Below are 17,653 nucleotides of genomic sequence, written 5' to 3' on the forward strand. Positions count from 1 at the left end.
AACTGTGAACAATTAAAGCTGGTATGCAGCCATAGGCTATCTGTATCATTTAGCTTCATTGAGCCCATGAATCGTTTATTTAAGTGGTCTCAAAAAGCACAACTACTAGCCTATGCCTATTGCCTAAAAGTGTCCGACAGGGGCGCAGCACGAGCGTCCCGTTGCCATGGCCACTTGATGGGAAGACTACAACACTATAATAATGTCTACCTCTGTGGGTAAAGAAGAACGACCGAAGAGACGCGCTCTGGTGCTGAGGCCGTAAGTTGACTTTATTCCTTTTTTTGTCTTGCACAGCAACGCATTTGGTCAACATGGCCATTATTATAATGCTTATAATACTGGAGCCATGCTAACTGTTGTGCTAATGTGTCATTTGCCTCTCTCCTAGCTCCTCTCGAACAATCAATATTTCCGGGTCGGGCACACATGGAGTCAACCACAGCACGAGACACATCAACAGCCTGCTAGGCTCGTCCAGCAGAAGGAGTTTCAGTCTGGGGGGAGGGAGCAGAGTCCTGGACAAGAGTGTTATTCAGACTCCCAGACAAGCTGTGAGGGTAAGGGCTCAAACTATCTAGCCTGGTTCAGTGCCCTGTCTTAGTTAGCAGGAGGGTTTTCTTCTCTCTTTTTTTCTGTTAATTCAACGCTTTAAAATACAATAGGCTACAGGCTTTTTATATCACTTAATATTTTACAAATTATTTAACGCAGTATACCTAGCCTAAATAACTAAAGTAAATAACAAGTCTGAAGCCACTTCATTTCCCCACCTTTTTAGGCTAAAGACTATTTCATTTTAAAAGCAACTAAATCGGGGGTAAAATTTAAAGAAAAACGACAGGCCTCTAGCTATATTAGAAACATTATTACTGAAAAATTCCACCTCTTTGTTTTGCATGGAAATAGGCTAACTTTACCATGCTTTACTTATGCTCAGGAGGTTAATATAGTAGCAGCTGGCTAATAGCTCTCCTGTCGGCAGGTGTTTGATGACGAGGACAATGACGTCACCCCTCAGCCGCTGTACCAAGCGGAGCCAGCAGCTGTGCAGGCCAAAGGCAGCAGGTTCTTTCTGGATGAGATGCATGGTGGATCAGCATCAGACCAAACCACAGCCACAGGCAGCTTCACCATGCCTTTCTCCAGGTAGCACACTGCTGAGCTGAGATGGCCTGAGAGTGTGGGTCTCCTGTGTTTGAGCATTATTTTAATTGAGGAAACTGCCAAAAAGTTTGTTTAATAGCCTAGTAGTATGATTGTTTATCACATGCCACTTTTTCTTAATTACAATGATACACTTAACAAATTAAATCGTCTAAAAATAGTGGAGCGATTGATTCATTGATAAGAAAGATGATGTTGGGTGGGAACAATCATAGTTATTTGGAAAAATAGAATATCATTTGTATCCCATGCCAAATATGTTGGAAGGGACTTTATCATATGAAGAGTTCATTTGCAAAAACAGATAAATACCATAAAAAAAATGAGTGACAATTAAAATGGATGAACAAAACAGCTCGATTGAGGGAGGGCACGAGAAAAAAAATCATTCTTTCGGAAAGTAAATAAAAGCAGAGATGTCTGTTTTTTTTAATCAAATGAAGCCCCTTGTATATGTAACCGAGGTCGGACATCACTGTTGTACCTTTGTGTAGAGACAGAGTGTTGTAAAGTTGTACATTGTGTTGCAGGTCAGTGTTGGGCAGCAGCAGAATATCCAGCCAGTCCACCATAGAGTCGGTCAATGAGGAGATCGAGGATATATTTATCAGACGGGACATGCCCATCAACTTCCCAGGTTCATTACAATGTCTCTTTATATTTAGTGTGTTTATTCGCTGCTAGATGAATTGTATTGTATAGTGTATTTTGATTGTGTATGTACTACACTCTTTGTGTAGTTATACACACTTGTATGGCACTGAAAAAAAAAAACATTATTTTCAATCCTTTATTTTAAAAGCATATACATCTCATTATCACAGTTTTTGTCCTTTGACTGTTTATCCCTTTTAGTTTATTTCTACAGTATATTAACCATATTGTGAGCTCCATCTTTAATGATTGAACATGACAATAAGTTATTTTAAAGTAAATGCAATTTGGGGCGACTGTGGCTCAGGTGGTAGAGCGGGTGTGATCGAAGGGTTGGCGGTTCAATCCCCGCCCTGCCACTTGTGTCAAGGTTGTTGTGTCCTTGGGCAAGACACTTCACCCATCTTTCCTCGTGTGAATGTCGATAGTTAGCCTGCTATCGGTGTATGAATTTGTGTGTGAATGGTAACATGGGAATGTGAACAGGTCTCCCTTGCGAAAGAGTCTCAGGTCTCAATGGGATTTACCTGTATATAAAAAAAAACAGGCAGATCCCTGACATTTTAATATGACTGAATATCACAGTTCTCTGTAGCACACAGCTGTAACACATCTTTTGTAGTGTTGTGTGAAAGATTATTCTCGCTTCATGCCCTCTGTACACTAGACGTGCACAGGAAAAGAGACGCAGTGAAAGAACAGGTGACAGAAGCCATGTTGAAAGAGGTGATAGACGTCTACCTCTCTGAGACAGACAGCATTTCACTGCTGGACATACCCAGCACCTGTGTAGCAGTGGATGCGGCTAACGCAGAAGCTATTGTGTAAGTGATGTTCCCCTCTTCCTCATCTGTTTATTAACAATTTGAAAATATCCATATTGTGTTTCAAGCTGCCTTTAAAAAAGAATTCCACTGTTTGAACTGCACAAAGTACAGATTTATTTTTCTCTCCTTGTTGAAAGTTCCCGGGACACACGTTCTGAAACGATGTGTGACTTTGGAATAGAAGGAAATTCTATCCGTTGATCAATAATTGGATTTTTTTATAGTATTATTTTCTGCTTTGTTTTTAACACGCTAGTGTCTTTCTTGACCTTGTCTTGGCAGACAGAGTAACCGTCAGTATGCGGAGCTTTGCAGGAGCAGAGTGGGTAAGGAGAAGTACTTGGATCGAGCCATGCAGACCTTCAATCAAGCAGCTAAACACAAACTGATCCAGAGTGACAGCGTGCTCATGGTCGACTCAGGTAAGTTTCCCCCACCGGAGGTTGACATTTCAAAGTTGGATTATTTGATTTTGAAGACAGCGGAACAAGCTGACAACACAACACTGACACATATTCACATGGTAAAGTTGTTCTCATTATCAGGTTCACAATTGTAATCTGGGTTAGGACTAGAAACTGTTTTCATGGTGTAGTGTCCAAACATTTTTTTTCCACAGTGTCAATACTTAATCTCCTCTTTTAAGCCTCTGCCTGTCTTTCCCTCAAAATAGCTGCCTGCTGTTGTTTAAAACAATAGCAGGTACAGTGTCGCAAAAATGAAAAAAACTTCAGGTGGCATATAATGATGCATTTAGAATTTAACTTGGATATCCAAGATGGACAAGTGCTAGCCATATGGTTGTAAGCAGTAATGTGCCCACTTTTCATGCTGTCCTTAGAACGTTTATTTACAGTTTTATGTGTCGACTTAACCAGTCAAAGAATGGAGTCATTATGGCCTTAGCTGTACCTGCACAAAGTGACACAAAATATCCGTCTGACTTCTGGAAGCACTGGCATAGATGCCTGTATGTGTTTTAACTCTATACTTGTTTGTGTTTGTTTGTTTTGTATTGTCTGTGTTTTGTATGTATTGTATATGGACCACCTGAGTCTGGAATAAAGTGTATCTATCTAATAGTGTTGCACCTTTCCAATGTTTCCATGTGTGCAGCCACCACAGTGACCAGCTGGGACATGTATACCAGCAGCCTGCTGGGCTGTGAGCAGGATGAAGCAGCAGGCCCTGGAGCAGAGCACCCTCCAGAGGCTGTAGTGGAGCCAAGCAGAGGGGCAGACAGGAGCCTGTCAGTGGGCAGCACAGCCAGCACAGGTAACACTCATACCCTGCTTCACTCTCTAGCCCCTTTCTGCAACTCGTCCTGCTTTGTAAATGCAGCGCATTAAGATAACGGCCCCCTCATCAGACACACATAGGCGTATTGGATAGATTTACACTCATCAATCGCTCCGTGAAGCGATCACAGGCAGTTTTGACTGAGCAGAGAGAGTTGTTTTTAGTGTGTCTTTAAACATTTTATTTTGAAACTTTAGACTACTCTACTGTTTGCTTCTCACCGGACCACCGAGTCCCGCTTTGGTTTGGCTTGGTCTCCATCGTCGTGCGTAAAGCCAGTGAAGCACCTTACAACACGGTAACACATGGCTCACCAACCAGTGATCAAATACAAAGACCTTTTTCCTCTGCTATGTGCTCTTCACATTTGCGTCACTCAGGCACCTCTATCATTCGGAGCTGTGTAAACTCACACACTGATTGGCCAACAAATGAACAACAATAAAAGTTGTTGTTCATTTTCTTAACAGAGAACAAGCCTTTTATATCTACATAGGAGCTAGGCGCTGAGGTCGCCATGTTGCATCGCCATGTGTCTACAGTAGCACTTAACGAACAAACTTAAAGGAACAGTTTGAATTTTTCACTTTTTGCCTTACAACGAGTCCCAACAAGCACAGAGGAAGGAACATTTAGTGATGTTGTAAAGTTCATCTTTGGATCTGCTCCCCTTGACTACCAGCTAAGCTATCTAGGGATGAGCGACCTTTGCCCATTTCTAATTAAAAGATGCACGCACAGTTACAGGAATGGTTTCTGTCGCCTTTTCTCGAGCCATAGAGTGAGGAAAAAAGCTCAAACTTAAAAATGTTGAACTATTCCTCTGACGTTTTTATACTGTATATAGTGGACGTGCTGGGGAAATGAAGACGAAGAAGAAGTACTATAGAATAAATAACTAAAGACATCTTCACCTCATCACTTGATATTGTGGAAAGACTTGAGGCAGTGGTGGTTGATGACATTTATAGTAACTAGCTCCTTGTCCTTGAGGTAAATTCTTAGAACGGGAGGGCTAGACACAGAGCGTCGCAATCCAAACACTTTCACCAGTAGATGACAACAAAATACTCCTATATTACACATTGTAACTTTAATTTGAGATAGTTTTGCAATAACTTGCGTGTATCTTTTCCTTGTTTCTCTCTGTAGCCAGTGCTGCTAGCTCTTTGAAAGAAGTGGAAGCGATTGGAAACAGTGTAAATGCTGAGTCAGACCTGCATCTGATCATGCTGTCAGACAAATTCCAACACTGCTTACAAGTCATGGAGAGGAGCATTATGGGTAACACCTTCCAATCCAAGATGGCTGCTTACAGACAGCTGCCTGTACTAGAAGGTAAACTCTGCTCATTGTTTCAAGGGATGTGTATTTTTTTTGTTCACTTCAGAAGCACCAACACACTAGTAATAATGTAGGTACTCTAAGATGCTGGGTGTCTAACACACACACACACACACACGCACAGACACACACACACACACACACACACACACACACACACACACACACACACACACACACACACACACACACACACACACACACACACACACACACACACACACACACACACACACACACACACACACACACACACACACACACACACACCTGTGAGGAAAGTTCATTTATCCAGTTATGAAAATATACCTTACTTACATAGTGCACTTTTAATGGATCCACATGGATAAAATGTGACTATTTCAATGAAAGAGTGAGTGTAAATGTGATGCTTGTTTCAGAGGCAGACTGTGTGGTGGTGGAGCAGGAGGAGGAAGGGGACACAGAGAACACTCCATCCTTAGAGCGTCTGTGGGCCTTCAGCTGTGAGCTGAGCAGAGGACACAGTGTCAGCAGCATGGCCTGGAACAAGAAGAACCCGGTAACACACACACACACACACACACACACACACACACACACACACACACACACACACACACACACACACACACACACACACTCACACACTCTTGGTGCTGTCTGTCCGCAGAAAGAATAAATACAGTTTCTGTTCGCACCCGCTAACACACACACACACACACACACACACACACACACACACACACACACACACACACACACACACACACACACACACACACACACACACATACAAACACACTCTTGGTGCTGTCTGTCTGCAGAAAGAATAATTACAGCTCCTGTGCACACCACCATCATATTGCCTTCTCTCCCTGCTGCTGTTTTGGAATGTGTTTCTATCACATCCGTCAGTATTGTAGGATGTCAATTAAATGTCATGTCTGCAGTTTTTATTGGAAAATGGCTAAAGAAATTCATTGCAGTAGCAGAAGTTGAGATGTTCCATGTGTGGCTGAAAACATAGAGAGTTGCAGCAGAAACAGACACGCGCTCCAGAGGTAGACGCAGGATGTGTGTCCCGGGCCTAACTTCTGCAAATTCTCCCAAAGGAAGGGGTTAGCAAGGGAGCGTTAACATCTACAATCTCACCACAAGATGATGCCAAAATACGGCTTTGTTACACACTGAACCTTTAAAGGGTCAGTTCACCAAAATCACAAGAACATTATTATCTCACTAAGCTCCAAAAGAAGTTGCTTGGAGCTGTTAACTAAAAAAAAAAGTACACTGATTAAAGATATATGTTAATGTAGGACTAATCGGTGAATGCGTCTTAAAACCACCTGTACATCAGCATTTATCTCATCAGAGCTTGTCAACATGTTTCCTTGTCCTTCCTTATGAATGTAACTGGATGTGTTACATTATAATAAAGCTGTATTGCAGACACAGGTCAATATAACACATCATACAGTATAAATAGTATTAAAAAGGAGTTACAAAAATACATAGAAATTGCATATTAGCCTATAGGATATACAGGCTATTGCACCGATGCCGTCTTAACCTAGAAGTGTATCTGTAGCAGCTTTTCAGAGGGCTGACTAGGGCTTCAATTATGTTGTTCTCTGACTTGTCCAGGCGACACATCAAACTAAACATCAGTTGTCTTAAGAGTGCCTCACAGGTTGGCACTCTAGTGGACACAAACAATTGACTGGCACTATGCCACCTAGGGACACGAAGCAGTAGCCTCATTGCATCATTGTATGCTGCCTTGAGCCTCTGCATTCTCTTTTTCTTATAGTTAGACCACAATTGAGCAGTACATAACGGTGTGATGTAGGTTCTGAACAGAGAGTCCTTCACAGAGTCAGAGCACATATCAAACTTCCTTATAAGCATGTTAGCTTGACAATACATTTTACAGCGCTGTCGGTAGAAGTCCTTGTCATCCGTCTAGTCATCAGATATGACATGACCCGAGGTATTTAATTTCCTTTCACACAGCAAGAGGACATTCATGACACAGCCCTTCTTAAGCCTGCCCTACAAAGCTCTGATTAATCAGTGGTTGGTGGAGACAGCTGTCAAACAGACCTATTTGAACTCCTGACAAAAACCCAGGCTCTGGCCGTGCAGATGGTTTCTGTTAGGATGGGTTTAAATACATCCAATTTATAATGGATTATAATGGATATTATGTATGTTTTTTTTTTGCAAATACAACTGAAAGGATGAAATTAACTCTTATTTTACAATGCTGGCAAACATTCGCTCCATTGTGGTTTGACTACAACTGCCATTCCATCCATCCATCCATTTGTCTTATCCACTTATCAAGGTCAGGTTAGTCTCATAATCCCTGTCCCTAGCTGCTCCCTCTGACCTAAACTTCCAGTGTTCTATGTTTGAAAAAGGTCATGAATACACAATTGATTCTACCAAAACAAATCTAAAAATATGTGTCACTAGCTTTACACATATTTGCTTATGCTCTTCTCTCTCTGCAAGGACCTCCTGGCTGTGGGCTATGGTGGTGAGGTGAGCTCCAGTGACCACAAACCAGGCTTGGTGTGCTGCTGGTCTCTCAAAAACCCAACGGTACGACCTGGTTTTACCTTTGATGTTAGTTAGTTAGTTAAATCTTTATTGTCCACGGTGTGGAGATTCGTCTTCGGTCTCATACAAAAAACAACAAGCAGGACAACACAACAACAACAACAACAAAAGCAACAACAACAACATTTACACACAGACATCTTCAGGGCAAGAAGCAGGACAGCAGTGGCAGTATACACATCAGCGGGACATGGTGTTCAGTACCCCAATCGCTTTAGGAGTGAAGGAATTTTTAAAAATGTTACGACAGAATTGACATTCAAAAAGTGTCACTCCCTTACTGCATGCAGGATTTAGCTCATGTGATGAGAGCCATCTGTCAGTTCCAGATGTTGTCGTGTGTCTGTCCCCTGTGCAGTGGCCTGAGCGGGTCATCCACTGTGACAGCGCTGTCACCTCCCTGGACTTCTCCCTCAACAACCCCACTCAGCTGGCTGTGGGGATGCACAATGGAAACATCACCATCTACAATGTACAGAGCCAAGGCAACAGGACATGTGTCGTCAGCAGCAGGTGTGTGTGTGTGTGTGTGTGTGTGTGTGTGTGTGTGTGTGTGTGTGTGTGTGTGTGTGGACAGCACAGCTCTCACAGCTCTCACAGTTCAATTATTATTATTATTAACTGTCAAGCGATGACCAATGTCTCTGCTATTGGTTGCAGGGGGAACTGTCAAGTGTAAATTAATCCAATGTATTACAACACACCTGCTGCTGCTGTAAATAGGCTATAGCATTAATGCTATTCAATTAGACTACCTCCAGGGCAGCAATACATTTCACACATGATTGCTTGAAAAAAAAAAAAAACACGGTCGATATAATCGGCCGGCCGATAAATCGGTCGGGCCCTAATTGGTACTACTGTTATTACTTTTTATGTGTGTGTGTGTGTGCGTGTGTGTGTGTGTGTGCGTGTGCGTGTGTGTGTGTGTGATGCAGTGAGTGTCCAAAGAAGCACATGGGTCCAGTGTGGCAGCTGAGGTGGAGCCAACAGGAGCTGAGCTTAACAGGAGAGGAGAAGATAGAGGCTCTCTTCTCTGTGGCTGCAGACGGCCGGATCTGCAAGTGGTTTGTCTGCAACAACAGCCTGGACTGTATAGGTACTGCGCTACAGCAACAGCCCATGGGTTTACTGTTTAACCCTGCATAGTGAATGCAAGCAGCGTCGATGTGCGTTCTAAAACCCGCGTCAACCCGCTTATTTTGATGGGAAAAGGGTATTAGAAGCCATGTGAACTCTCAAGATATCACACACAAGGCCTTCAGTTGTTCACTTGTAAAACATGCTTATGGTTTACAATGTTTTTCTTCATTTTGAAACTGCAGAGGGACAAAATCAAAACCTCACGTAGGTGTTGTGAATGCAACGATGATGACTCATGTTTTTGTTTAGGGGTGATTCTAAGATCCGAGCTTTTGGGTTGCCTGGCACCCTTTCCATTTTTTTTTCTTTACAAAATAAATTGCATTTGAACTTCCTTTTGGACCACCATGGTTGTTGACTGCTGAATTATCGGGCAAGAAGGAGACCAGTTTTAAAATTCTGAAAAAGAATAGCTTTAATGCTGAGCTGAAAATATAAAATTGTAGCACTGTCAACACATTGAAAATGGTTTCTTTGAGACCATACCATCACACATGAATGCAATTGGGCTCTTAGGGTCACCTTTTAGCCATATTCAATTTCTACAATGCCACAATTCTTACAGGTCCCACAGTGTGAAGAAACCGTGAAAAAGGCGATAGTAATATAAACTAATTATTACTATTTCAATCAGTCTTATTTTCACTTGAGGCAGAACTCTGAACCTAACTTACTTAGGCTACAGCTAGCTGATACATGGCTGTACACCTGACACTCTCACCAAAGCCAAATACAGCTTATTCAGATTCAGATATCTTGATATGAAAGTTTGATGGACCTGTTTGAAAATACTCATGCCCATTCAGGTTTTTTAAAAGGCATTGCAGACTTTGAAGGCATGGTACCACCACTTCCAACATGCTAGCATAACCTGGTCAACACCTCCTGTCCAGCCCTGTTCGCCTGGATGTCAGAACCCAATCTCTGCTGTGGCTCAAAAGCTGAACTGGCGGGAGCTGGCTAAACACTGACTGGTTTTAATCTGTTTTACAATGTGTTTGTTTTTAGGGGTGCTGGGATCAAATTTAGGGAGGGCAATAATGTCCCCTGTTTAGGTTGTTTGTTTGTGACAAATCCTTTAAACCAAAGTACAGTACATGTGTTAATACATCAGTTTCTTAATCTGTTGTGCGTCTCTTTTCATAGACCTGATGAAACTCAAGAAGCTTCTGAACACCAAGAGGAAGGCTGGAGGCAACGCGTCAGAGAAGAAGGTAGAGAGTGTCCTGTCAGCGCTGACTCCAGGCCTGTGTTTTGACTTCCATCCAACAGTGAGTTGGTTCATCCAATCGCTCAATGGTCAGGTTTCAGATCAGCCTTGGGCTTAAAAGCTTAAAGGGCTGACATTGATATCTATATTTTCTATGTTGTTTGGTAACACTTTACAACAAGTACATTAATGAACTGTTAACTAGTGCTTAGTTAATGCTATTAATGGTTAGTTCATGCGTATTAAGCTTTAACTAACTGTTAATGCTTAGTTATTAATGGTTAGTTAATGTTGGTTAGGATTAACTGTGCTTAGTTTACTAATGCTTAGTTAAGCATTAACTAAGCCTAATGGTTAGTTAATGCTTGGTTAGGGCTTATTAAGCATATATATTAATGCTTTGTCAATGATGATTTAATGTTGAGTATGCATTAACTTAGCATTAACTAACAGTTAAATGAGTGTACCCTTATTGTAAAGTGTTACCCTGTTGTTTGTAAGCTAGTGTTAAACAGCCCTGCATAGCACTTCTCTCCTGCCTCTCCTCCAGGATTCTAGCATGTACTTGGTTGGAACATGGGAAGGTCTCATCCACAAGTGTTCCTGTTCCAACACTCAGCAGTTTCTGGACACGTACAGGAAACATATTGTAAGTGCACCAGTTGTTGCTAAGCTTGCATGTCATATCCCCATAATGAGCAGTCAATAATAATATGAGTGTGAACTGCTGTATCCTACCTAGCAGTTCACACAGATCCACTTTAAATGGATGCTATCAAAGGAAACAAGGCTTTAACAATGTGTTTAAGGTAGGAAAAGCCTTTGACGTCAGGCCTTGAGGTTACTTATGATGTCATTGAGCCAACTTTATTTGACATATCAAAACTAATCATAGAATAATAGGTAGGTCTAAATACAGCTGAATCATAAACCTTTTTCCTGCTGTGTGCCGAAAATTGGTCTTTACAAGTAAGACTAGAAATTCCTTGAATTAAATCAATTATAAATATGATGAAGGAAAAAAAAAATCTTCTCATATCATCTTTCTGTTTCTAGGACTATACCTCAAATATTTAAAGTTTGTCCCTGTAATACATTTGAGTTGCCATAAAGGACTTTCGATTACAGCTTCCTACTGGATCCTTGAACCTTATTCCACAGTGACCACAGTGACTGTGTTTGCCAGAGTGTTGAGTAATCACAGAGAGCTGAGCTAACCCTGACATCTTGCCCCTCAGTGTCCTGTGAACTGCGTCACATGGTGTCCCTTCAGTCCTGATGTCTTCCTGAGCTGCTCCTCTGATTGGACCATCCAGCTGTGGAGGCTGGGCCAGCATCAGCCCGTGTTAGGCTTCACCTCCAGCCAGAGGACTGTGTGCCACATCCAGTGGTCCCCAAAGTGGGCCACCGTGTTCGGGGCAGTGAATGAGAGACAGCTGGAGATCTGGGACCTCAATTCAAGCATGTGAGTCAAATAGGTTTATTGTGTTAGTCCGACTGAAATCATACTGAATCGAATTTCTCAACATTGAGCTAACACACCTAGAGAGTCTAATTGGGAGCTGAGCTACTCCTGCCTATATATGATCAATCAGAACATAACTGGCCCAGGTGCTCTGCTCATCTTCCAAAGTGTCCTGCCTGGGACTCTGACATAGCATTCGAGGCTAAAAGAAGAGCAACAACCAAGTAAAGGTGCGGCCACACCAAACGCATTGGGTGCGGTAGAGGCGTAAAAAATCCTCATTTTTGCATAGGGAACCATTGGTTTAGGCGCGTTGATGCGTTAGCCGCGGTAAAGTAGTGCGTTGGGCACGGTAGCCACGTTACCAAAGCGCCTACCTCACCAACGCACCAACGCGCAAGTTCAAAAATTTTAACTTTTTCTGCTCCAACGCGTGACGTTTAGCCGCGATAGCCAATCAGATTGGAGAATGACCCGACGTCACGGACATCGGCACGGTGGGAGGACAACACAGAGGCTGAGAAACACCGAGGAGGAAATGTATTTGCGGGCGGCCGGTGCTGTATGAAGCCACTCGGGGTTAGAAGACGTGGGGAAAGTGAGCCAGGAGAATGGACTTCCTGGTTAATTCAGTGAATATGTGCAGCTGTGCTTTAGCCGATAAACAAGTTGGCACCGGTCGGATAGCATTAGTTAACTCACCCGGCTGTGTGCGGCTACCACCTCCATATAATGAACCCAAACATAACGGCTAAGTCCGGGGAACTTTCACGACGAGTCCAGCGAAGCACCGGTGTTTATATCTACGCCAGCCATGGTCCCCTGTCACAGCCAGGGGGTAATGTAGGCTACTTGCCTTTATTTTGTACTGCCGTGCACACAATGCTGCTGTCTGTGTTTGGTATGGTGCTGCCTTGCTGTTTGTGTTCATTTCCGAGCGGCGTGAATATGCAATGCTGTTTTAATGCTATTTGTTCCGTTCAGTTGCTGTTTATTTGTCTTTTGGCACAATTGTTGGCCGTGTTGTTTTTTTTTTGTGCGGACATGATCGCTGTTGTGTCGGGTCGGGTCTGATCGCAGCCATGGTTTTTTTTTCTCAGCTGAGCTAAGGGTGTAAGGGCAGGGTGTCATATTCTATCATATTGTATGGAATGTAAAGCCCACTGGGGCAAATGTCTATTTGTGATATTGGGCTATACAAATAAAACTGATTTGATTTGATTTGATTTTTTTGATGGTTGATTAGGGGAATAAATATATTGTGAGGGAGACTAGCTGCATAGGTGCGTTGGGCGCGTTGAACCATTTTTTGACACAAAATGATCAAGTGCCAGATTAGGTGCGTTGGACGCGTTGGCCACCGCACCCAACGCGTTTGGTATGGGCGCACCAAAGCCATGTGGGCGCGGAGCTGTACATGTTTCCATATCAGCGCTCTGGGTCTGTGTACTCGGCGGCTGACAGTTTCCTCATTACAAAACGAAAACCAGTTGACCGCCGAGTACACGGACCAGTTTGACACTTGTAACCATTAGCCCTAGCTCATTTAGCCGCTGGTGACTTTATAGATACTAGGACAGTGGACCAATCAAAGGGCCTAGTCGAGCTACAGCCGTAGTGACTGTCTGTCTGACTCTGTCTCAGGCTGTCTGTCCTCTCTCCCTCAGCTTGGACCCAGTGATGGTGCAGCCTGCTGGGCCTGGTGTGAAGACAACCTCCCTGCTGTTCTCCACACACACAGACTGTGTGCTGCTAGGAGACAGTGATGGACGGGTGACTGTCTACCAGCTCAACAACCTCCGTATGGGAGAGAGCAGTCAGGTAAGACTGAAGAGCAGCTGGCCTGAATGCACAGCCTGCTGCTGGCATGGATCGGTTAGGCCAAAGACACACAACCACCACAGAAAAATCAATTAAGTAATAATAATAATATATAAAAACAACTTCGTAAAGATGGAGACAGAAGTGACCCACATGTCATTTATTGCTCATTGTCCAGAGGCAGTTTGGATATGAAGAGTTTTATATAAAATGTGGACACCGCCAAAGAAAAAATATATAAATGTATAATGCATTTTATAAAACTTTTCAAATATACAGGTGCTTCTCCCAAAATTAGAATATCATGGAATAGTTAATATGGTTCCCCATCATCACTGATATAAATTGAATTTAGCATTTTATAAGTTTAATAAAATGCATTTTTGATCTATTTCTTCAGTTGAGATGTCCACATTTGTTCGACTTGGCCTTGGGCACCAAATGCCTTAACTGATGTTTATGGTTGGACAGAGGGACTAATGCAATACTTCCATGAACTTGTAACTTAAATGAGTGGTAGCGTGATGTAGCCTGGTTCAAAGACTCAAGACACGAAGGGAAGGAGACAACACTAGGCTCTATTCAGTCAGGGCAAACTATTTGTGACAGTTGTTGTGTAATTAATGGGCTTTTATTGAGCCAGAGTGATTATTTTTATTGACACAACACCTGATGTTGAGTCTGTGGTAATGTTTGGCATTAAATGTAGTGTGGAAGCTTCACTGAGTGAAACTGAAACAAGATGGCGTCTTTTCTTTCAGGTGGATATTCTGGAGTCCATCATCCAATCTGCAGCTTCCAGATAGAGGGCTGCCCAGGCCATTTTATCTCTCTTTTTTAACCTTTATTTATACAGGTCATCACTGTAGACAGGGGTCTCATTTACAAGGGTGACCTGTTCACACACATTCTGTATCCATCACACCCCGATAGCAGCAGCCACCACACAGGGTGAAAAATAATTAGTGTTCAGTGTCTTGCCCAGGGACACTTCGACATTTGTGGACGACCGCCCTACTCACCACTTGGGTTTCTGTCTGCAAAAGATGTCAACGCACAAAGAAACAGAAAGGATATGTTCTGGTACTGTATACCTAAAGTGACTACGAGGAACTTTCCGTTTTTGTTGATTGTAGCGTCCCATTTGAAACAAAAGCAGTAGTGTTTGCTGGCTGTTCTAAAAAATCTTTGCTAGCCGGTGGCGCGTACATTTGATTTAGGAAGTGTGTGAAAGAGAGAAGGCAGGATGCAAACAAATAGCATTCTCTTCACTGAAGGTCTCGTTTGCTGTTCCAGGTCATTTATGATCTCCAGAGGAAACATGAGACTGTTTCAGAAACATTTAGAAGTTCCTCGTAGTCTCTTGAAGTGCAGCTTTGCTCAGTTTTGCTTTTCCTACAATGACCCTGCAGTTGAATCATGCTGTGGACAAAGTCTACATAAGAAACCTACCCAATGCAGTTTTTTTTAAATATTATCCTGAAGTATATGTATCATGAAATGGTTTCCATTAAATAAGATGTTCTCATAATATGCATTCATTATGAAGGAAAACATGTTCTCATCATCATGGATATTTTATTCATTTTAAAAACAGCAATCTCTGCAGCAACGGGAAAGAAGGGTCAATCTCAAAGCATTGCTCTTCTTCCCTTTTGAATCAGCCAGTGATCAGACAGTACAGTCCAATCAATGTTGGTCACATTCTGTATAACCCCTCATCACATTCATGTATGATGACTCAAATATATTTCAGTTTCAAAACTTAATAAGCTCAACACATAACACTTTAAGCAACCAGCTTCGCACACACGCACACGCACACACACACGCACGCACGCACACACACGCACACACACACACACACACACACACACACACACACACACACAGAAAAAGAAACATTTCCCTTTATGCATCATTCATTACATTACATTCATTACATTTTTCCTGCCAAAATGATTGTTGGCAACTAAAAAAATCAACCAAATATTTTAATAATATCATGTGATCTAAAGTTTGTGTGCCTTGTTTTGTTTAATACGTTTGATTTGTGCTGTTGAACTGTATGAACGGGTCATGTGCTCAGTGTTACTCATTCCATTCAGAACAAACATTTACTAATAGTAATGTTAAAATTTGTATTTTTGTATTAAGTTTCTAATGATAATAAAGTGCAGTTGCAGATGAGACTCATATGGCTTTCTTCCTACTCCTCCACTGACGTTAGGTTACTTCAACACTATGTGAACATTCTGCTACAGTACATTTCTCTTTCTGATCTGTACTTCATGATTTGAAGTCCTTATAAACTGTTCTTTTCTAGACCCCTATGGCCTTGGATTCAGTCCCTGTGTTCCAATCCCCATTCTTTCTGCTGTTTATTATGGTAGAAAAAGATTTAGGTTGTCCCAATTCTTGTGGTTAGATTTTGCCTACTACATCCGGTTGGGAATTTTAAGTGTTAAAATCAGCATGCTTATTTGGGCGATTCTGAACCACAATCCAGTGCACACCGGAAGTGACGTCACATCGACGGAGCCTCCGTACAAAAACAACCAGGGATGAGACGAATATATAAGCAAGAGGCAAGATCAAGGCGCTATGTAATGATGAAATAAATAAGTCAAAGTTTGTCCCAATTATATGCCTACTGCATCAGCTGTAGTTTGTAGAATTGAAAAAAGAAAGCATATGCAATTTGGAACACAGGGAGACTTACAGTGACTGCTCATCATGAGGTAAACCACTTTCCATCAAAAAAAACTAAAATGGCTGCAGATAAACGCTTTGTATGATGGTAATGTCTGCTTGCTTTTTGACTTCATTGAAGCTTGGTCCATTGATATACAGTATATTGATTTGTGACATTCATTGACAGACAACCAAATCCCATCTCTGTCCTAAGACGTGGTCTCAGCAGGCAGCAGTATCCAGGGTATGGAGGTGGTATAATCCAAAATGATATTGCTTTTTATTCAAATGAATGCCCTTAAGCTTTTGATTACGCTTTATTGATTAAGCTTATTCTATATTCTATATTTTTTCCCCCAGATGGCCATAAAAAGCGATGACACCCTCAGAATTAAGTTATAGTACACCTGTAACACACAGGCAGTCATTTGATGTGGCCGTTGAGTAAGGTATATTACAGCCTTATAGACTTATATGGTCACCAATTGAATTATATTGAGCATATAAATTGCTGAGGTATGTGATGCGATAGCTTGAATCAGAGTTTGTGTTTTACTTGAGTGATCTCCATTTTATGCTTCTAGTTATTGGTCATCTTGCACATTTAGTTATGTTGCATACATGGCTTATACGCTTTTATAACATAACTAAGTAATAAGTTGGGCCATGACATAAATCTTGAATGTCTTAGTTTCAGATAAAAAGTCCAACAATCCAGCGCTGTTGGGATAAACAGTTAACACTTTTCAATGTGAATCCATTGTTTCAAGAATTTCATAACTCTAATTCTGCCTTTTTCATATCTTACTTTAAATCATTCTTTTCCATACAAATGTTTGAACAGGTTGATTAAATTAAATTAAATACAGGTTGAAATGTTGTTTTATGTTTATGAGTTTGTTTCTTAAAGTGCCTTGTGTTGATGATGCTGCTGTACGGTAGGATTTTAAATGCAACACTTTAAATTGTTTTGGAGCAGATTGAAATGATTGAAGTACTACTTTTGTAGTAAATGGTTTAAGATCTAAAAACTGATTCAGCGTTCATTAATAAACTCACAAATGATCTGTATGTGAAATGCCATTTGCTGGCATAGCCCTTCAACATTTTGATGTATGACTAGTAAACATATTAAACAATAATAATAATAATAATTGATAGGATTTATGTAGCGCTTTTTTTGGAGGTCACTCCAAGACGCTTTACATCACAGAGAAACATACATGAAGAAAAGAAAAAACAGGAAAACAAAATACAGAGAAAAAATTCAAATAGTGTTTCTTTACAACGCTCTTGAATGTGTGACAAGTCCTCACCTTTTTAAAGCTAGATAAAAATGTTTAAGGCCCAGACAACCACATGTTGGTGCAGTCTGGTTTTTGATTGGGTCATCAGTCTGCTCCACACGTCTTCAGAACAGAG

The 17,653-nt window shown here is 41.6% G+C and overlaps 1 protein-coding gene across 1 annotated transcript; it reads left to right on the top strand.

Annotated features, from left to right (window-relative positions):
* Nucleotides 1-202: 202 nt before the first annotated feature.
* On the top strand, nucleotides 203-14,343 carry dnai4 (dynein axonemal intermediate chain 4; the record flags this gene model as incomplete). Its single annotated transcript, XM_080034915.1, has 17 exons — nucleotides 203-261; nucleotides 392-560; nucleotides 986-1,149; nucleotides 1,698-1,804; nucleotides 2,489-2,645; nucleotides 2,931-3,070; nucleotides 3,765-3,923; nucleotides 5,100-5,285; nucleotides 5,693-5,832; nucleotides 7,791-7,880; nucleotides 8,257-8,411; nucleotides 8,837-8,997; nucleotides 10,188-10,312; nucleotides 10,802-10,900; nucleotides 11,490-11,716; nucleotides 13,384-13,537; nucleotides 14,299-14,343. 17 exons carry the CDS (start codon nucleotides 203-205, stop codon nucleotides 14,341-14,343), a joined length of 2,337 nt encoding a protein of 778 aa, XP_079891041.1.
* Between the last annotated feature and the right edge of the window lie 3,310 nt (nucleotides 14,344-17,653).

Source organism: Ammodytes marinus, assembly GCF_949987685.1.
Source record: "Ammodytes marinus genome assembly, chromosome: 9".
Lineage (NCBI taxonomy): Eukaryota > Metazoa > Chordata > Actinopteri > Uranoscopiformes > Ammodytidae > Ammodytes > Ammodytes marinus.